We start from the raw sequence: 22,711 nt of genomic DNA, 5'->3' as shown, positions 1-22,711 counted from the left end.
CTGTGAGGAAGATGTGGGTTTGAGAGGACCTTAGAGTGATGTGGATGACGTTTTGGGCGATGTAGATTGTTATGTACCCTTCAGGCACTTTAGGGCGACTGGGATGCAATGTTGGAGGGGTGGTTAGGCAATGCATAGGGTATGAGGTGCTCTGTGATGGTAGAGAGTGTGTATGAGGTGCTCTGTGATGGTAGAGAGTGTGTATGAGGTGCTCTGTGATGGTAGAGAGTGTGTATGAGGTGCTCTGTGATGGTAGAGAGTTTGTATGAGGTGCTCTGTGATGGTAGAGAGTGTGTATGAGGTGCTCTGTGATGGTAGAGAGTGTGTATGAGGTGCTCTGTGATGGTAGAGAGTGGGTATGAGGTGCTCTGTGATGGTAGAGAGTGTGTATGAGGTGCTCTGTGATGGTAGAGAGTGGGTATGAGGTGCTCTGTGATGGTAGAGAGCGGGTATGAGGTGCTCTGTGATGGTAGAGAGTGGGTATGAGGTGCTCTGTGATGGTAGAGAGTGTGTATGAGGTGCTCTGTGATGGTAGAGAGTGTGTATGAGGTGCTCTGTGATGGTAGAGAGTGTGTATGAGGTGCTCTGTGATGGTAGAGAGTGTGTATGAGGTGCTCTGTGATGGTAGAGAGTGGGTATGAGGTGCTCTGTGATGGTAGAGAGTGTGTATGAGGTGCTCTGTGATGGTAGAGAGTGGGTATGAGGTGCTCTGTGATGGTAGAGAGTGGGTATGAGGTGCTCTGTGATGGTAGAGAGTGTGTATGAGGTGCTCTGTGATGGTAGAGAGTGGGTATGAGGTGTGTGTGTTGCTGGATCTGATCATGAGCTATTGGGGGATGTTCTCCTCTCTTCTCTCCTGCAGGTCTAATTACAGTAATGAGTTATGTCTCTCTCTCTATCAGGCCTACCCTCGGGTACATATTAGCATTCCATTCACATAGCTCTACACCAACGCTAACAATTATGAAATACTCATCAGCAGAGTAAATATACAGCCAAGTCTCCACACGAAACTTAGTCCTCTTAAACTCCTGCTTCCATGAGAAATATACCCTCCAGTCAAGTGATTCAGGCTGAACTCGTAAGAATCCGGAAGTATTGGAGGTACATCTGCTTTCAATTCTAATAGACACTTTAAGGTGAAAGGGGGACAGGGTTTTTCACAGAACAGACAGTATGCAATTGAGTCATTATTCAGCTGTATCATTCATACCCACTCGTCCAATTTAGTATCCAAGAGTCTGCCTGACAGCTAGATATCTAATTATGGTCCATAGTGACCTGTAACTATTATCCTTGGAGGGAAGACTACTATGTCGTTTCTGCCTGCCTGCCTGCCTGCCTGCCTGCCTGCCTGCCTGCCTGCCTGCCTGCCTGCCTGCCTGCCTGCCTGCCTGCCTGCCTGCCTGCCTGCCTGCCTGCCTGCCTGCCTGTCTGTCTGCCTGCCTGCCTGTCTGTCTGTCTGTCTGTCTGTCTGTCTGTCTGTCTGTCTGTCTGTCTGTCTGTCTGTCTGTCTGTCTGTCTGTCTGTCTGTGTGTGTGTGTGTGTGTGGTGTATGTGTGTGTGTGGTGTCTGTGAGTGTGGAGCTTCAGAAATGCAGGCAGTCTGCATGGTTCCAGAGACAGGGCGAGCTGCACTCTGGGCCACAGCTTTATTCATGAGAGCTGGGGAGGATGTGAGGTTTATCCATTTAAATTGATCTGATGAGCAAACTCCAAAATGTGGAATAAACAGATCCATACTTACTGTATTCTCCTTTCCTTCTGTCCCCCTCCTCCTCAGTACAGAGCTGTAGCTTGCTCTTGCTCTCTAGTGGTGAGAAAGGTACATTTCTGCTCATTAATAAACAGCCTCAGCAGACCAGTACCATAGATAAGAGTTGAAAAATCAGTCATTTGTACACAGACCAAATGGGATTTCATTGAGGAATTGAGCACAATGATCTGAATTGACAGATATACTGCTCAATTAAAGACATGGTAATGCTATGATTCTGGAAAAGCTTGATTTCTAAAACACATAATATTGTACACCTGTTATTACCGGCTGAAAGGTAAAATGCTCAAATAATGGGCCAATTATGAGTGTCAACACAGGAAGTAAGAACCATATGAAGTGATAATTCACCCAGTGTCGGCCAGAGCACAGACATACCTTTGTGTACTGAAGGGGAGGCACACCTGGCCAAATGAGTCGCTAATGTTTGGCAGGGTTTGGTTTAGTTGTTGTACAGCCAATCAGCTGTAAGCCTGCTGCTACATCAATGCAGAGCAGCGTTTCCCACACAAGGCTGTCACAGTGGGCTGACAAGCCTCAGAAACACACCTCTAATCTTAGCCTGCCTTTATTCTCCTCCTCAACCACGTGTGCATAATGCAGAGAGAATGACATCCTGTGCAAATATAAAAAATCCTTCCAGCTTATTCCTACATCTTCTTTTCTCTATAGCTCTTTACATCCCTGCTTCCCCCTCTCTCTCTCTTTTCTCCATCACACTCGTTCCCCCCCATTCTCTCTCTCTCTAGTCCTCACCCTCCCTCCCATTTGCTCCACTGCATTGTCTCCTCAGAAGCCCTGGCAGCGGTATCATCTCCATCTCTTAGTGTCAATTAAAAGTGAAATATTTGCATTTGTCAACGTATCATTTGTGGCCGGAGCTGCTGATTTGTCAGAGATTCCTGACACGTGGGAAAGAGCAGGAGTCGGCTGTCTTCCTCATTAGAGAGAGAGCTGGCACCATGATGGCTGACACCGCCGCGTGGAGCGCTTCCCGCCGTGCGCCGCCTCCTCCTGACATGATACTTACCCAGGAACAGCCCTCGTCTGTCAGGGCTGTCACACGCCAACGCTGGGGGAGCGGGCCCCTGCACACCATGCACCCATCTCTCAGGGCTCAGGAGGAGAAGAGAGGGGGAGGGGAGAACAGTGGGCTCATCTGGGTGCAGGAATGTTTTTGTTTACTGTACAGTACATCTTTATTTCCCAAGCACTCACTTTCTCCCTCTTCCCGCATACTTACTGTAGTGTGAGTACCCCTTGAGGAAAAATGCATGTTTATTAGAAAAGAAAAAGAATCTATTTTCACAAATTGTGTAGAGTTCACAGTAAATGGTTTTTATCAGGCTTCACTAAGCTAAAAACATTGTGTAGAAATTGTTTTGGACTCTGTGAAAGATGTTCTGGTATATCTACTGTAAGATATTCGTTACGAAAAAGGTTCACGTGAAAATTGGTTAACCCAGAACTAAAATCTTGTGAAATTAGTCAGATGCTAAGTTCTGTGTCCATACGTGACACAAAAGATGGAACGAGGATCAGAACCAGAACGAAGAGCTCCGCCCTCTCTCTTTGCAAGTTACAGGCAAGTCTATGGGCCAAATGTCCCCTCCCCTTCCAAAATTTGAAATATGCTAACACCTGCAAAATCGTGATTTGTTCAAATAACCAGTGACAAAAACCCCAGCACCGAAACTTGCGTTGACGATCTCACGCATCCCTTTGTATCATGACATATACAGTTGAAGTCGGAAGTTTACATAAACTTAGTTTGGAGTCATTAAAACTCGTTTTTTTCAACCATTCCACATGTTTCTTGTTAACAAACTATAGTTTTGGCAAGTCGGTTAGGACATCTACATTGTGCATGACACAAGTCATTTTTCCAACAATTGTTTACAGACAGATTATTTCATAATTCAGTGTATCACAATTCCAGTGGGTTAGAAGTTTATAAACACTAAGTTGACTGTGCCTTTAAACAGCTTGGAAAATTTCAAAAAAACATGCCATGGCTTTAGAAGCTTCTGATTGGCTAATTGACATCATTTGAGTCAATTGGAGGTGGACCGGTGGATTTATTTCAAGGCCTACCTTCAAACTCAGTGCCTCTTTGCTTGACATCATGGGAAAATCAAAATAAATCAGCCAAGACCTCAGAAATTAAATTGTAGTCCTCCACAAGTCTGGTTCATCCTTGGGAGCAATTTCCAAATGCCTGAAGGTACCACGTTCATCTGTACAAACAATAGTACGCAAGTATAAACACCATGGGACCATGCCGCCGTCACACTGCTCAGGAAGGAGACGCGTCTCCTGGAGATGAACATACTTTAGTACGAAAAGTGCAAATCAATCCCACAACAACAGCAAAGGACCTTGTGAAGATGTTGGAGGAAACAGGTACAAAAGTATCTATATCCAAAGTAAAAACGAGTCCTATATCGACATAACCTGACAGGCCACTCTGCAAGGAAGAAGCCACTGCTCCAAAGCTACCATAAAAAAGCCAGACTGTGGTTGCAACTGCACATGTGGACAAAGATTGTACTTTTTGGAGAAATGTCTGATGAAACAAAAATAGAACTGTTTGGCCATAATGACCATCGTTAGGAAAAAAGGGGGAGGTTCGCAAGCCGAAGACACCATCCCAACCTTGAAGCACGGGGGTGGCAGCATCATGTTGTGGGGGTGCTTTGCTGCAGGAGGGACTGGTGCACTTCACAAAATAGATGGCATCATGAGGTTGGGAAATGATGTAGATATATTGAAGAAACCTCTCAAGACGTCAGTCAGGAAGTTAAAGCTTGGTCACTAATGGGTCTTCCAAATGGACAATGACCCCAAGCATACTTCCAAAGTTGTTGCAAAATGGCTTAAGGACAACAAAGCCAAGATATTGGAGTGTCCATCACAAAGCCCTGACCTCAGTCCTAGAGAACATTTGTGGGCAGAACTGAAAAAGCGTGTGCGAGCAAGGAGGCCTACAAACCTGACTCAGTTACACCAGCTCTGTCAGGAGGAATGGGTCAAATTCACGCAAATTATTATGGGTAGCTTGTGGAACGCTACCTGAAATGCTTGAAACACTTGACCCAAGTTAAACAATTTAAAGACAATGCTACCAAATAATAATTCAGTGTATGTAAACTTCTGACCCACTGGGAATGTGATGAAAGAAATAAAAGCTGAAATAAATAGTTTTCTCTATTATTATTCTGACATTTCACATTCTTAAAATAAAGTGGTGATCCTAACTGACCTACGACAGGGAATTTTTACTAGGATTAAATGTCAGGAATTGTGAAAAACTGAGTTTAAATGTATTTGGCTAAGGTGTATGTAAACTTTCGACTTAAACTGTATACTGTACCATTTTTGTTTACATAGCTTGTCTGTTCACAAGAGGTTATGTTAAGGTAAAGTAAAGTAAATTGTTTTATATAGTACAGTAGATCACATCATATCTAGGTAAGTATATTTTCTACCCTGTTTTATTGTTGGGATGGGTACACGGAATTAGACCTGCCGAGTGTGTGTATGTGTGCGTGCGTGTGTGTGTGTGTAGATTCCAGCCCAGCATTCCTGTCTCCTCCGACCCCCACACTGTGGATCAGGGAGGAAGCCAGCCAGTGTTCCATCCCTCTCTAGTTCTGTTCATTAGGGAGAGAAGCACTGACCACCACTGCACTGCTCTGAGGGTGGGAGTCTGACAAAGACACAAAGGAATTCACCATTTAATCTTCAAAGAGGCCAGGGAGTGAGGAAGGAGGGATGGGGGCGCAGAGTGAGAGAGTGAGAGAAAGAGGAAGAGAGAAAATACTGTGTATTAAAGGATTATCTGTAAACTGAATTATATTAAGGCTGAAATATTCCGACTCCGTAATTGTTCCCACTTTATCACATCATCGTAACCTGAGCACCTTTGTCAGCAACACTATATACTCTAATAAAAAAGCATGGGCTGAAGCACACACCCCCAGAACTTGGTAGAGGTGCTGACTAACGGTGAGTAAACTGTGTTCTTTAGAGATAAATGAAGAGTGTTGCACACTGTACATACAAGCTACCAGTGTTGGGTAAACCACCAGTGTTTCGGCGTCACTGTGTTTTCTTCAGGATGCCACAGTGATGCTGAAACGCTGGTGGTTTACCAAATACATTACTGGGAGCTTGTATATCCAGTGTGCGACTCTTTGTGTATTTTTTTTTCTAGCAAACTGCAATACTGTATATCACAGGAAGCTGGTGGCACATTAATTGGGGAGGATGGGCTCGTGGTAATGCCTGGAGTGGAATGAGTGGAATGGTATCGAATACATCAAACACATGGTTTCCGTTCCAGCCGTCCTCCCCTCAGCAGCCTCCTGTGCTATATATGCAGCAAAACTAGTTCTTCCCAAATATCTCTTCTTAGCTCAACACTCCCTCCTGTGGGTTTCTCTCTCTTGGTGTTGAAGTGCTTGTATTGTTCAGGCTTCCACTCTATGTCTGGCCCTTATCCTGGCTGTGACCCTCTGTGCCAGCGCCACTCCCGGGGAGGGACAGTAAGAGCCTTGTTTTTTTCTACTCCAGAAGGATGAGGGAAATCATTCTAGTGTCCTTCCCTCATTTGTTCTCATATCATCTCAGCAGAGAAGATTTCATTTTGAATTCTCGTCTTGGACCGGATGGGTCCCTCTGTTTCAATATCACAGGCCAGTTCACATTCCCTTGGATCAGTGAGCTAATAACAGAACTGGAATCATACAGTATTCTTACGGGAGAGAGGGAGGGAGAGAGAGAGAGAGAGAGAGAGAGAGAGAGAGAGAGAGAGAGAGAGAGAGAGAGAGAGAGAGAGATTTCCAGCCCGTGGGTGTGTTATGTTATGAGAAGAAACAGAAGTCGTCTGGTGAGATACTGTATTTCTATTCAGTTTATTTTGTAATTCTATGTGGGCGTTGCAAACATAAACTCCTTCCTTCCCTCGTGGTACGCAGACAGTACGCTCCTACGGGACTGTGGGAGGAGATCCCTTCAGAAGCATTGTGAAAGACACCGAATTGCAAATTCTATTGAACAAACAGATAGTCAAACACTTATAGGGTAACTGTGTTGACTTGCTATCCTTTGTCAGATACAATTCTTACCGCATTTGATCTAGTTACAAACAAAACCATGCACAGCAAGTCCAGTCTTTCATTCCATGGTGTTGCTTTAATTATCATTCTCTTTTGCATCAGTTTGACTGTTGACATCCAACAGAAACTTTAGAGTTTTGAATAAATCACACGGTTTACAATTGCATCATGTTACAGTGTTGCTACCCAATCACATTTTCCAGAACAATCACAGAATACTCCCTATACATACCAGTGTAGCCTACCCAGCATACCTTGCTGTTCGTTACACTGTAGTTGGTACTGCCTGAGACGAGGTGCGTCCAGTGTAAGCTCCTACCATACTATTCAGAACTCAAATACAGATCAGTCCGATCTATCCCCTGTTGTAGATGCGAATCCAGAGTGTACCAGGGTTGGGGTCAATTTCCGTTTTCAATTGACAATTCACTGGGCAATGTTCACTTTGTGAATTGACTGCAGCTGATCCCAACCCTGGAATGTACTCTGTATAATCCAACACTGGAGCAGCGCTAACATCAGTGAATTGTCAGTACATGTCTCCCTGGATCGTACTGCATCACCTAGCCCTGCAGGACGGGGAGGGGGAGGACCGACCGAGCTCAAACAGAAGCCTGCTCTGTCTCTTTGTCGGTCTGTCATACTGCTCTACAGCACTCCACACAGACGTCAACACGTTCATCACAGTGAGTTTTCCTTTGAGACAACACATAGTTCCCTCCAGTCAACTATATTTTAGATAGGGCCACACAAAAATCAACATATAGATAGATAGCATATCCAATGTAGAATGTACAAGAGTCAAATGTTGTGTTTCTCAGCATTCCATCCATTCTGTAAGGAAGGCACATACAAACTCATTCATAAAGTCATGTGGAAGTCAATTCATGACAATTAACTATCTTTCAATGACTTGCCTTTGGTGTGGGGTTGCATCAACTTCATTTCAAGCTAATTAGGTGTTGCTTTCATTCAACTTAGTTACAGTATAAGCATGTGGTACATCATCCATAGTTACAGAAAAGAACTAGAGCACAATATCTAGCTTCAGCACCTCTGGTGGACAGTGAAAACGTCCATTGATCACTTGGCTGGTTAAGTAGTGGCTCTGGTGAGGATAGATTAAGAGACTGACAGGAGTGTAGGTTTGGGTAAATGTATCCTGTCTGAATACTGTGGCATCAGAGTTTGAGATGGCTGATAGCATTTAAGTGGTCTCAATCCACTTTCTATGAGTTTGAGTTTTAGGAGCACCTCATACATTTGCACAAGACAATGACATGAACAAAAAACACATAATAGATTTAGAAATAAGACCATTACAGTATTTACACGGAGTCGGAAAGAACATTATTGGTACAGTGCATTGCCTGTTAATTGTTAACTGCACATCCAGAGAAAAATACAATGTTTTACCATCAAAATGGTCATTAGAGTGAACTCACACATAATCAATGTGGGGTACAGAATGTACACGGGTAGCTATTGTATAGAGAGACACTGGAGTCCAGTATGGTTCATCGCTCCAGGGAGGGGACTAGCTGATTAGACTCAACCGGACAGCAGTGCTCAAGTCCTGGGGAGACGAGAGCTCTTTCATCCTCTATCCTGCCCTTCTCTGCGGCTCAGACAGACCACGTCACCTCTTTCTATAAAGAGATTAGTTCCGGGTTGAATCACCCCCAACCCCATGACCCAGCAGCAGCAGTGTGGCGGTGGCATCACCGTGAGGGAACATGTCCACACCACTGGTGACCTTTCACACGCTGGACACCTCTTAGTGATTCTGACCAGTCCTCTGGTTGTGTGTCTGAGCCAGGGAGGCTAGGTGTCCGACCTGTAGCCGAGTGAAGGTAGTGTGTGTTGCTGTTGTGTGTGGGGCTCATATAAGCCTCTCCTCGGGGGGCACTTTGAGTACACTGCCCATCTCCAGCCGTGCCCCTGCCACCTCCTGGGCGCTGGGGCTGTAGGTGCCCTCCGACTGGCGCTTCTTGCGTGCGGTCAGCACCATGAACACCAGGGCCACCACAGCCAGCAACACACACAGGCTGGCCAGAGGGATGGCCACCACCAGCCAGGGCACACGCTGCCTCTGCTCCTGTCTCTACAGAGGGGTGAGAGCAGGACATTTAACTATGACTTATTATGACCTTGTTATTACTTATTAGTACCTTAATACTCCGATTAGACAAACTGCAGCTTAAATTGTTTTAATACATCAGCCTCTTTGATCCAATCTGGTCTGTGTAAAAGCTTTTGACACTCAACGTATATTATCACTACACAGTCTACTGTAATAAATGTACTGACAGTATGTTGTCACGCACAGACGGTCAGTTACTGAGTGTGATTAGTGGAGATATAAGGTGCCTTACATTGCTTTCACACTGTGTGCCGCTGAAGCCCGGCACACACACACACTGGAAGCTGCTGAGTCGGTCCAGGCAGGTAGCACCGTTGAGACAGGGTCTGGACTCACACTCATCTATCTCTGCCTCACACCTGGGAGAGAACACCAGGGGGGGGGAGGGGGGGGGTTCAACACGACACTGACACCCCAGCAGGCACGACAGCTCTCTGTCCATACAATAGGAGCCTTTTACAGTCCCACTGACATGCTCAGCTTTTAAACTGTAGACTTATAGGGCCGGGCTACCGGACACAGGTTAAGCCTAGTCCATTTAGCATGCTTTTTAGTCCTTCTTAGTCCAATAAAATGTTAGTCTCCGGGAACGCGGCCCATGTATTTTCTATGGAAAATTGGATAGGTTAGTGATCTCACCAGTCTCCGGTGTAGCCAGGTTTACAGGTGCAGTTGGTACCCCAGATCCCATCCACGCAGACCCCACCGTTGTCACACTGCGTCTCTTCATCACACTGCTGTGGAGGGAATCTCCATCTGTAGGATACACAAAATACAATCATTACAACGTCTATACATACTGAATACATAGACACACACACACAGTGATGTTTGAACAGGAACATGCCCTGGTTATAGTTTGTGGTACTCACTGGCAGCGACGGCCGGTGTATCCAGGGGGGCAGACACACTGGTAGGTTCCCGTCCCGTCTAGGCAGGAGCCCCCGTTCAAACAGCTGTGCTCCAGGCAGTCATCCACCTCCTCCTCACAGTCCCTGCCCCCCCATCCTTTGTGACACTCACACTGGTAGTTTGCCAGCAGGTCTGTGCAGGTGCCGTGGGCACAGGGGCCTGAGGCACACTCGTCTGTGTCCCTCTGGCAGAACTCTCCCTCCCAGCCCGAGGAACAGCTGCAGTTGAACAGGTTCCAGAGGTCCTGGCAGGTGCCCTGGTTGAGGCAGGGCTGGTACTGACACACATCAGTAGCAACACACCCCATCTTGTTCTCCTGCCCCCCCTGTCTGATAAACCGGGCTGCCTGGGGGGCATCTTGGTTGTCCAACAGAGGTAGGTAGACTCCTCCCACCCTCACCTCTCCCAGACAGCCTGTGTAGTTCTCTGCCAGCCACACGGTGGTGTTGTTGAGGAAGTTGAGGTGCCCAGCCGTGCCCATGGTGCTGCCAGCCCTGTGCCCGTCCACAGTGAGGCGCCAGCGGGACACAGGCTGCAGGGGGTCTGTCATGGCCAGGTGGAGGTGGTGCCAGGCCCCGTCTGAGATGGGCAGGTCGCTGGTGAAGGCCTGTAGCTCCAGGCTGTTGCCGCTCAGTAGTTTGACCAGCAGGGAGGAGTTGAGCAAACCCAGACAGAAGACCTCTGCTCCGTTAGTGGCCCGCAGCAGCACGCCGTTCTCCTCCCGAGTACGTATATCCATGGAGACACTGGTCACCGTGGCAACCAGCGAGCCATTAGCTGTGAACTGCAGAGCGTTGCTCTCAAAGGTGGCGTTAGTGAGGCCTGGTGGAACAGCAGTATATTAATAAGGCTGTTGAATACAGTGACACACCTTTTAGTAAGGTGTTCGCTATTTTGTTTATGCCGAGAAAGATACTGTAGTTAGTTAGATTTGTTAGTTAGATTACTTGTTGGTTATCACTGCATTGTCGGAACTAGAAGCACAAGCATTTCGCTACACTCGCATTAACATCTGCTAACCATGTGTATGTGACAAATAAAATTTGATTTGATTTGATTTGATTTGATTTGATTTAGTAGAGAGAAAGGGAGAGAGATAATGTATACGATCCCAAAAAAATCCACTCACACTCGTAACCGTCAACTAGATCCACACACTGGCTGCCCACGACACAGGGGTCGCTGACACACCACACGAGTGTATCACATCGCCTGCCAGAGAAGTTCATGGGACAGGTGCACTCAAAGTCATTCCAGGTGACTGTGCACGTTCCTCCGTTCTGACAGGGACCAGCCTGAGGAGGACATAGATATTAGTGTCTGTTACAAAGAGTGAACTGAAAAGTCTTTGTCGGGACCCTCACCTGAGAAATCTAGACAGCTCTTGAACCAGTTTCCTACAGTTACAGCAAAACATCTCTTAAGTGTGAAGGTGTTATTGACGTTACCTTGCATGCCTCATCACTGACACAGCCATCCAACATGTTCTCCGATTGTTTTGGGATGTAGCACTGGAACGCTTTGTGGGTGTGGCACTCCTCCTCTGGGAGGTGAAGGTACAGGCGCATGTGGTCCAGAGTGATGTCCTGTAAGCAGCCTTTGAAGTGACCTCCCCAGGGGGCAGTGGACTCCCCCGGTGGCAGACCCCCCATGTACACCACGTCCCCATGCTCCATCCTCACCCGCCCCAGGGATAACTGTGTCCCACCCTGACTGAACCCTACCTGACCCTGGCGTACCACCACAGTGACCAGCTCCCTCTGTCCGCTGGTGATGTAGGTACCGGTAGAGAACAGGGTGGTGGGGGGGCTGTTGAAGACCAAGGTTCCCTCCCGCAGGTACAGGGAGAGGTAGGCCCTCCTCCCTCTCCGCAGCTGGAGGAGCAGGCCGCTAGGCTTCAGAGAGCGCAGGAAGAAGGAGATGTTGAAGTTCTCCCCGTCCGTTTGGTTGATGTTGAAGGCAGCATAGCTCACAGTGTCTTCATTACTGAATGTCCATGAGGGGTATTCTGAGGCAAGCAAAAAAAAGCAATACTTTCAGTGTGAACAACAAAATCTGTACAAACCTGTGTAGCTGAAGGGAACTGGCTGTAAGTTGAGGAGACACACGTAACCCCCTTTAAATGACAATACATTGTCAGCGCCTGGTGTCTGCAGTTGTCATAATTTGAAAAGCAATATTTGAAAATGTAAAGCAAAGTCATGTTTTAAAATGTATAACAGTTCTTACCTTCTTCACACAGGGAGCCGTGATAGGGTCGATCACACTCACAGCTGAAGCTAGTCCACAGATCAATACAATGCCCACGATGATGGCAAGGATCAGGATGACACCAGTCGGTCTTGTTGCAGCCCAGCTCCATGTCTTGGACGTGCTCTGGGGAGATATCCTGAGGCAGTAGCAGCTGGTGATCAACCTGTAGATCCTCCATGCAGCCAATGAAACCCTTCCTACTCTCTGTGTTGTCCAGATACTTCTGGGGGGCCCCACCCACATAGACCTGGGGGAATGATCCAGGTTGGAAGAAGATCAGTTGGTTGTGTCCTTCGTCCTCCACTGTGCAACCCCCGTCATTGTCACAGCCTGGTCCTTTCACCATCAGCACCAGCTTCTCATCCATGGTCACTTTGGCCTCATGCCAGTCTCCGTCATTGACAGGGAGATGGTAGGTGGCCTGTAGCTCCTTCCCTGATCCAGCTCTAGCATGGATATGCCCCCCCACAATCTCCAGGGACACACTGTTGTCCTCAGCCCCTCTGTAGAACAGCAGCATTTCAGTCAGGGTGGTCCTGAAGCGCAGCTGGACGTGGATCCCATAGTGGTGGTGGTGGTGCTGGGGGTCAATCCCTCTACTGGTCCTGTTAGCTGTAGGAGGGAGCTGGATAAGGACATACCCCTCTCTGTTGAAGGAGAAGGTGGTGGGAATGCTGCAGTGCTTCCCAGTGAAGCCAGGGTGACAGAGGCAGGTGTGGTCATGCTCTTGTTCATCCCCATCTTCCCCACTGTGCTCTTTTTGGCTTAGGATGGGCACACACGTGGCTCCGTTCTCACACAGGTGTTCCCTGCAGCCAATCAGACGGACGTCACAGTTATGGCCACCCCATGGCTCCTCCCCTGGACCCGCCGTCACACAGTTGCAGGTGTAGGAGTTGGCGGCGTCCTTGCAGGACCCGCCGTTCTGACAGGGCTCGCTCTCACACTCGTCAATGTCTACCTCGCAGTGCATACCTGGAATGACAACATAACACACCATTTGTTTATTCATGTTGGATAGGGGTATGGTTATGTATTTCTCTGCCACACAGGACTGTCCCACAGCCACACTGTGAGATTCAACAGGAGCCTACGGGTCTCCCCAACCAAACCAATGAGTTAATCAGAGTCTCCCTAACCAAACCAATGAGTTAATCAGAGTCTCCCTAACCAAACCAATGAGTTAATCAGAGTCTCCCTAACCAAACCAATGAGTTAATTAGAGTCTCCCTAACCAAACCAATGAGTTAATCAGGGTCTCCCTAACCAAACCAATGAGTTAATCAGAGTCTCCCTAACCAAACCAATGAGTGAATCAGAGTCTCCCTAACCAAACCAATGAGTTAATCAGAGTCTCCCTAACCAAACCAATGAGTTAATCAGAGTCTCCCTAACCAAACCAATGAGTTAATTAGAGTCTCCCTAACCAAACAAATGAGTTAATCAGGGTCTCCCTAACCAAACCAATGAGTTAATCAGAGTCTCCCTAACCAAACCAGTGAGTTAATCAGAGTCTCCCTAACCAAACCAATGAGTTAATCAGTCTCCCATACCAAATCAGTGAGTTTATCAGAGTCTCCCTATCCAAACCAGTGAGTTAATCAGTCTCCCTAACCAAACCAATGAGTTAATCATAGTCTCCCTAACCAAACCAACGAGTTAATCAGAGTCTGCCTAACCAAACCAATGAGTTAATCAGTCTCCTTAACCAAACCAATGAGTTAATCAGTCTCCCTAACCAAACCAATGAGTTAATCAGAGTCTGCCTAACCAAACCAATGAGTTAATCAGAGTCTGCCTATCCAAACCAGTGAGTTAATCAGTCTCCCTAACCAAACCAATGAGTTAATCATAGTCTCCCTAACCAAACCAACGAGTTAATCAGTGTCTCCCGAACCAAACCAACGAGTTAATCAGAGTCTGCCTAACCAAACCAATGAGTTAATCAGTCTCCTTAACCAAACCAATGAGTTAATCAGTCTCCCTAACCAAACCAATGAGTTAATCAGAGTCTGCCTAACCAAACCAATGAGTTAATCAGAGTCTGCCTAACCAAACCAATGAGTTAATCAGTCGGCGTAACCAAACCAAATAAGTGAATCAGTCTCCCTAACCAAACCAATGAGTTAATCAGTCTCCCTAACCAAACCAACGAGTTAATCAGAGTCTCCCTAACCAAACCAATGAGTTAATCAGAGTCTCCCTAACCAAACCAAATTAGTTAATCAGAGTCTGCCTAACCAAACCAATGAGTTAATCAGTCTCCCTAACCAAACCAACGAGTTAATCAGAGTCTCCCTAACCAAACCAATGAGTTAATCATAGTCTCCCTAACCAAACCAATGAGTTAATCAGAGTCTCCCTAACCAAACCAATGAGTTAATCAGAGTCTCCCTAACCAAACCAATGAGTTAATCAGAGTCTCCTTAACCAAACCAATGAGTTAATCAGTCTCCCTAACCAAACCAATGAGTTAATCAGAGTCTCCCTAACCAAACCAATGAGTTAATCAGAGTCTCCCTAACCAAACCAATGAGTTAATCAGTCTCCCTAACCAAACCAATGAGTTAATCAGAGTCTCCCTAACCAAACCAATGAGTTAATCAGTCTCCCTAAACCAAACCAATGAGTTAATCAGAGTCTCCCTAACCCAACCAATGAGTTAATCAGTCTCCCTAAACCAAACCAATGAGTTAATCAGAGTCTCCCTAACCCAACCAATGAGTTAATCAGTCTCCTTAACCAAACCAATGAGTTAATCAGAGTCTCCCTAACCAAACCAATGAGTTAATCAGAGTCTCCCTAACCAAACCAATGAGTTAATCAGAGTCTCCCTAACCAAACCAATGAGTTAATCAGTCGGCGTAACCAAACCAAATAAGTGAATCAGTCTCCCTAACCAAACCAATGAGTTAATCAGTCTCCCTAACCAAACCAATGAGTTAATCAGAGTCTCCCTAACCAAACCAATGAGTTAATCAGAGTCTCCCTAACCAAACCAATGAGTTAATCAGAGTCTCCCTAACCAAACAAACGAGTTAATCAGTCTCCCTAACCAAACCAACGAGTTAATCAGAGTCTCCCTAACCAAACCAAATAAGTGAATCAGTCTCCCTAACCAAACCAACGAGTTAATCAGAGTCTCCCTAACCAAACCAATGAGTTAATCAGTCTCCCTAACCAAACCAATGAGTTAATCAGAGTCTCCCTAACCAAACCAATGAGTTAATCAGTCTCCCTAAACCAAACCAATGAGTTAATCAGAGTCTCCCTAACCCAACCAATTAGTTAATCAGTCTCCTTAACCAAACCAATGAGTTAATCAGAGTCTCCCTAACCAAACCAATGAGTTAATCAGAGTCTCCCTAACCAAACCAATGAGTTAATCAGTCGGCGTAACCAAACCAAATAAGTGAATCAGTCTCCCTAACCAAACCAATGAGTTAATCAGTCTCCTTAACCAAACCAATGAGTTAATCAGTCTCCCTAACCAAACCAATGAGTTAATCAGTCTCCTTAACCAAACCAATGAGTTAATCAGTCTCCCTAACCAAACCAATGAGTTAATCAGTTTCCTTAAACAAACCAATGAGTTAATCAGAGTCTCCCTAACCAAACCAATGAGTTAATCAGAGTCTCCCTAACCAAACCAATGAGTTAATCAGAGTCTCCCTAACCAAACCAATGAGTTAATCAGAGTCTCCCTAACCAAACCAATGAGTTAATCAGTCTCCTTAACCAAACCAATGAGTTAATCAGTCTCCCTAACCAAACCAATGAGTTAATCAGAGTCTCCCTAACCAAACCAATGAGTTAATCAGAGTCTCCCTAACCAAACCAATGAGTTAATCAGTCTCCCTAACCAAACCAATGAGTTAATCAGAGTCTCCCTAACCAAACCAATGAGTTAATCAGAGTCTCCCTAACCAAACCAATGAGTTAATCAGTCTCCCTAACCCAACCAATGAGTTAATCAGTCTCCTTAACCAAACCAATGAGTTAATCAGAGTCTCCCTAACCAAACCAATGAGTTAATCAGAGTCTCCCTAACCAAACCAATGAGTTAATCAGAGTCTCCCTAACCAAACCAATGAGTTAATCAGAGTCTCCCTAACCAAACCAATGAGTTAATCAGAGTCTCCCTAACCAAACCAATGAGTTAATCAGAGTCTCCCTAACCAAACCAATGAGTTAATCAGTCTCCCTAACCAAACCAATGAGTTAATCAGAGTCTCCCTAACCAAACCAATGAGTTAATCAGTCTCCTTAACCAAACCAATGAGTTAATCAGTCTCCTTAACCAAACCAATGAGTTAATCAGTCTCCTTAACCAAACCAATGAGTTAATCAGAGTCTCCCTAACCAAACCAATGAGTTAATCAGAGTCTCCCTAACCAAACCAATGAGTTAATCAGTCGGCGTAACCAAACCAATGAGTTAATCAGTCTCCTTAACCAAACCAATGAGTTAATCAGAGTCTCCCTAACCAAACCAATGAGTTAATCAGAGTCTCCCTAACCAAACCAATGAGTTAATCAGTCGGCGTAACCAAACCAATGAGTTAATCAGTCTCCTTAACCAAACCAATGAGTTAATCAGTCTCCTTAACCAAACCAATGAGTTAATCAGTCTCCTTAACCAAACCAATGAGTTAATCAGTCTCCTTAACCAAACCAATGAGTTAATCAGAGTCTCCCTAACCAAACCAATGAGTTAATCAGAGTCTCCCTAACCAAACCAATGAGTTAATCAGTCTCCCTAACCAAACCAATGAGTTAATCAGAGTCTCCCTAACCAAACCAATGAGTTAATCAGTCGGCGTAACCAAACCAAATAAGTGAATCAGTCTCCCTAACCAAACCAATGAGTTAATCAGTCTCCCTAACCAAACCAACGAGTTAATCAGAGTCTCCCTAACCAAACCAATGAGTTAATCAGAGTCTCCCTAACCAAACCAAATTAGTTAATCAGAGTCTGCCTAACCAAACCAATGAGTTAATCAGTCTCCCTAACCAAACCAACGAGTTAATCAGAGTCTCCCTAACCAAACCAATGAGTTAATCATAGTCTCCCTAACCAAACCAATGAGTTAATCAGAGTCTCCCTAACCAAACCAATGAGTTAATCAGAGTCTCCCTAACCAAACCAATGAGTTAATCAGTCTCCTTAACCAAACCAATGAGTTAATCAGTCTCCCTAACCAAACCAATGAGTTAATCAGAGTCTCCCTAACCAAACCAATGAGTTAATCAGAGTCTCCCTAACCAAACCAATGAGTTAATCAGTCTCCCTAACCAAACCAATGAGTTAATCAGAGTCTCCCTAACCAAACCAATGAGTTAATCAGTCTCCCTAAACCAAACCAATGAGTTAATCAGAGTCTCCCTAACCCAACCAATGAGTTAATCAGTCTCCCTAAACCAAACCAATGAGTTAATCAGAGTCTCCCTAACCCAACCAATGAGTTAATCAGTCTCCTTAACCAAACCAATGAGTTAATCAGAGTCTCCCTAACCAAACCAATGAGTTAATCAGAGTCTCCCTAACCAAACCAATGAGTTAATCAGAGTCTCCCTAACCAAACCAATGAGTTAATCAGTCGGCGTAACCAAACCAAATAAGTGAATCAGTCTCCCTAACCAAACCAATGAGTTAATCAGTCTCCCTAACCAAACCAATTAGTTAATCAGAGTCTCCCTAACCAAACCAATGAGTTAATCAGAGTCTCCCTAACCAAACCAATGAGTTAATCAGAGTCTCCCTAACCAAACCAATGAGTTAATCAGTCTCCCTAACCAAACCAATGAGTTAATCAGAGTCTCCCTAACCAAACCAATGAGTTAATCAGAGTCTCCCTAACCAAACCAATGAGTTAATCAGTCTCCCTAACCCAACCAATGAGTTAATCAGTCTCCTTAACCAAACCAATGAGTTAATCAGAGTCTCCCTAACCAAACCAATGAGTTAATCAGAGTCTCCCTAACCAAACCAATGAGTTAATCAGAGTCTCCCTAACCAAACCAATGAGTTAATCAGAGTCTCCCTAACCAAACCAATGAGTTAATCAGAGTCTCCCTAACCAAACCAATGAGTTAATCAGAGTCTCCCTAACCAAACCAATGAGTTAATCAGTCTCCCTAACCAAACCAATGAGTTAATCAGAGTCTCCCTAACCAAACCAATGAGTTAATCAGTCTCCTTAACCAAACCAATGAGTTAATCAGTCTCCTTAACCAAACCAATGAGTTAATCAATCTCCTTAACCAAACCAATGAGTTAATCAGAGTCTCCCTAACCAAACCAATGAGTTAATCAGAGTCTCCCTAACCAAACCAATGAGTTAATCAGTCGGCGTAACCAAACCAATGAGTTAATCAGTCTCCTTAACCAAACCAATGAGTTAATCAGAGTCTCCCTAACCAAACCAATGAGTTAATCAGAGTCTCCCTAACCAAACCAATGAGTTAATCAGTCGGCGTAACCAAACCAATGAGTTAATCAGTCTCCTTAACCAAACCAATGAGTTAATCAGTCTCCTTAACCAAACCAATGAGTTAATCAGTCTCCTTAACCAAACCAATGAGTTAATCAGTCTCCTTAACCAAACCAATGAGTTAATCAGAGTCTCCCTAACCAAACCAATGAGTTAATCAGAGTCTCCCTAACCAAACCAATGAGTTAATCAGTCTCCCTAACCAAACCAATGAGTTAATCAGAGTCTCCCTAACCAAACCAATGAGTTAATCAGTCGGCGTAACCAAACCAAATAAGTGAATCAGTCTCCCTAACCAAACCAATGAGTTAATCAGTCTCCCTAACCAAACCAACGAGTTAATCAGAGTCTCCCTAACCAAACCAATGAGTTAATCAGAGTCTCCCTAACCAAACCAAATTAGTTAATCAGAGTCTGCCTAACCAAACCAATGAGTTAATCAGTCTCCCTAACCAAACCAACGAGTTAATCAGAGTCTCCCTAACCAAACCAATGAGTTAATCATAGTCTCCCTAACCAAACCAATGAGTTAATCAGAGTCTCCCTAACCAAACCAATGAGTTAATCAGAGTCTCCCTAACCAAACCAATGAGTTAATCAGTCTCCTTAACCAAACCAATGAGTTAATCAGTCTCCCTAACCAAACCAATGAGTTAATCAGAGTCTCCCTAACCAAACCAATGAGTTAATCAGAGTCTCCCTAACCAAACCAATGAGTTAATCAGTCTCCCTAACCAAACCAATGAGTTAATCAGAGTCTCCCTAACCAAACCAATGAGTTAATCAGTCTCCCTAAACCAAACCAATGAGTTAATCAGAGTCTCCCTAACCCAACCAATGAGTTAATCAGTCTCCCTAAACCAAACCAATGAGTTAATCAGAGTCTCCCTAACCCAACCAATGAGTTAATCAGTCTCCTTAACCAAACCAATGAGTTAATCAGAGTCTCCCTAACCAAACCAATGAGTTAATCAGAGTCTCCCTAACCAAACCAATGAGTTAATCAGAGTCTCCCTAACCAAACCAATGAGTTAATCAGTCGGCGTAACCAAACCAAATAAGTGAATCAGTCTCCCTAACCAAACCAATGAGTTAATCAGTCTCCCTAACCAAACCAATTAGTTAATCAGAGTCTCCCTAACCAAACCAATGAGTTAATCAGAGTCTCCCTAACCAAACCAATGAGTTAATCAGAGTCTCCCTAACCAAACCAACGAGTTAATCAGTCTCCCTAACCAAACCAACGAGTTAATCAGAGTCTCCCTAACCAAACCAAATAAGTGAATCAGTCTCCCTAACCAAACCAACGAGTTAATCAGAGTCTCCCTAACCAAACCAATGAGTTAATCAGTCTCCCTAACCAAACCAATGAGTTAATCAGAGTCTCCCTAACCAAACCAATGAGTTAATCAGTCTCCCTAAACCAAACCAATGAGTTAATCAGAGTCTCCCTAACCCAACCAATTAGTTAATCAGTCTCCTTAACCAAACCAATGAGTTAATCAGAGTCTCCCTAACCAAACCAATGAGTTAATCAGAGTCTCCCTAACCAAACCAATGAGTTAATCAGTCGGCGTAACCAAACCAAATAAGTGAATCAGTCTCCCTAACCAAACCAATGAGTTAATCAGTCTCCTTAACCAAACCAATGAGTTAATCAGTCTCCCTAACCAAACCAATGAGTTAATCAGTCTCCTTAACCAAACCAATGAGTTAATCAGTCTCCCCAACCAAACCAATGAGTTAATCAGTTTCCTTAAACAAACCAATGAGTTAATCAGAGTCTCCCTAACCAAACCAATGAGTTAATCAGAGTCTCCCTAACCAAACCAATGAGTTAATCAGAGTCTCCCTAACCAAACCAATGAGTTAATCAGTCTCCTTAACCAAACCAATGAGTTAATCAGTCTCCCTAACCAAACCAATGAGTTAATCAGAGTCTCCCTAACCAAACCAATGAGTTAATCAGAGTCTCCCTAACCAAACCAATGAGTTAATCAGTCTCCCTAACCAAACCAATGAGTTAATCAGAGTCTCCCTAACCAAACCAATGAGTTAATCAGAGTCTCCCTAACCAAACCAATGAGTTAATCAGTCTCCCTAACCCAACCAATGAGTTAATCAGTCTCCTTAACCAAACCAATGAGTTAATCAGAGTCTCCCTAACCAAACCAATGAGTTAATCAGAGTCTCCCTAACCAAACCAATGAGTTAATCAGAGTCTCCCTAACCAAACCAATGAGTTAATCAGAGTCTCCCTAACCAAACCAATGAGTTAATCAGAGTCTCCCTAACCAAACCAATGAGTTAATCAGTCTCCCTAACCAAACCAATGAGTTAATCAGTCTCCTTAACCAAACCAATGAGTTAATCAGTCTCCTTAACCAAACCAATGAGTTAATCAGAGTCTCCTTAACCAAACCAATGAGTTAATCAGTCTCCCTAAACCAAACCAATGAGTTAATCAGAGTCTCCCTAACCACACCAATGAGTTAATCAGAGTCTCCTTAACCAAACCAATGAGTTAATCAGAGTCTCCCTAACCAAACCAATGAGTTAATCAGAGTCTCCCTAACCAAACCAATGAGTTAATCAGTCTCCTTAACCAAACCAATGAGTTAATCAGTCTCCCTAACCAAACCAAATGAGTTAATCAGAGTCTCCCTAACCAAACCAATGAGTTAATCAGTCTCCTTAACCAAACCCATGAGTTAATCAGTCTACCTAAACCAAACCAAATGAGTTAATCAGTCTCCCTAACCAAACCAATGAGTTAATTAGAGTCTCCCTAACCAAACCAAATGAGTTAATCAGTCTACCTAAACCAAACCAAATGAGTTAATCAGTCTGCCTAACCAAACCAATGAGTTAATCAGAGTCTCTCTAACCAAACCAAATGAGTTAATCAGTCTGCCTAACCAAACCAAATGAGTTATCAGTCTGCCTAACCAAACCAAATGAGTTAATCAGAGTCTCCCTAACCAAACCAAATGAGTTAATCAGTCTCCCTAACCAAACCAAATGAGTTAATCAGAGTCTCCCTAACCAAACCAAATGAGTTAATCAGTCTGCCTAACCAAACCAAATGAGTTAATCAGAGTCTCCCTAACCAAACCAAATGAGTTAATCAGTCTCCCTAACCAAACCAAATGAGTTAATCAGAGTCTCCCTAACCAAACCAAATGAGTTAATCAGTCTGCCTAACCAAACCAAATTAGTTAATCAGTCTCCCTAACCAAACCAAATGAGTTAATCAGAGTCTCCCTAACCAAACCAAATGAGTTAATCAGTCTCCCTAACCAAACCAAATGAGTTAATCAGAGTCTCCCTAACCAAACCAAATGAGTTAATCAGTCTGCCTAACCAAACCAAATTAGTTAATCAGTCTGCCTAACCAAACCAAATGAGTTAATCAGTCTGCCTAACCAAACCAAATGAGTTAATCAGTCTCCCTAACCAAACCAAATGAGTTAATCAGAGTCTCCCTAACCAAACCAAATGAGTTAATCAGTCTGCCTAACCAAACCAAATTAGTTAATCAGTCTGCCTAACCAAACCAAATGAGTTAATCAGTCTGCCTAACCAAACCAAATGAGTTAATCAGAGTCTCCCTAACCAAACCAAATGAGTTAATCAGTCTGCCTAACCAAACCAAATGAGTTAATCAGTCTGCCTAACCAAACCAAATGAGTTAATCAGTCTGCCTAACCAAACCAAATGAGTTAATCAGAGTCTCCCTAACCAAACCAAATGAGTTAATCAGTCTGCCTAACCAAACCAAATGAGTTAATCAGTCTGCCTAACCAAACCAAATGAGTTAATCAGAGTCTCCCTAATCAAACCAAATGAGTTAATCAGTCTGCCTAACCAAACCAAATGAGTTAATCAGTCTCCCTAACCAAACCAAACCAAATGAGTTATCAGAGTCTCCCTAACCAAACCAAATGAGTTATCAGAGTCTCCCTAACCAAACCAAATGAGTTATCAGAGTCTCCCTAACCAAACCAAATGAGT

General features: G+C 44.3%; 1 protein-coding gene across 2 annotated transcripts in view; it reads right to left on the bottom strand.

Annotated features, from left to right (window-relative positions):
- Positions 1-6,693: 6,693 nt before the first annotated feature.
- LOC124036134 (protein crumbs homolog 1-like) overlaps positions 6,694-22,711 on the bottom strand; it is a 38,745-nt gene continuing 22,727 nt past the window's right edge. For both annotated transcript variants that reach the window (XM_046350301.1, XM_046350302.1), the window contains exons 7-13: positions 12,181-13,179; positions 11,400-11,959; positions 11,081-11,246; positions 9,912-10,773; positions 9,679-9,795; positions 9,272-9,398; positions 6,694-9,000 (exon numbers count right to left, since the gene is read on the bottom strand). In XM_046350301.1, the coding sequence (XP_046206257.1) occupies positions 8,779-9,000; positions 9,272-9,398; positions 9,679-9,795; positions 9,912-10,773; positions 11,081-11,246; positions 11,400-11,959; positions 12,181-13,179 (3,053 nt within the window). In that variant the 3' untranslated portion in view covers positions 6,694-8,778. The remainder of the gene's footprint in view (positions 9,001-9,271; positions 9,399-9,678; positions 9,796-9,911; positions 10,774-11,080; positions 11,247-11,399; positions 11,960-12,180; positions 13,180-22,711) is intronic.

The sequence above is a fragment of the Oncorhynchus gorbuscha genome, linkage group LG05 (assembly GCF_021184085.1).
Source record: "Oncorhynchus gorbuscha isolate QuinsamMale2020 ecotype Even-year linkage group LG05, OgorEven_v1.0, whole genome shotgun sequence".
NCBI lineage: Eukaryota > Metazoa > Chordata > Actinopteri > Salmoniformes > Salmonidae > Oncorhynchus > Oncorhynchus gorbuscha.
This window is presented reverse-complemented; position numbering and strand designations above follow the sequence as displayed.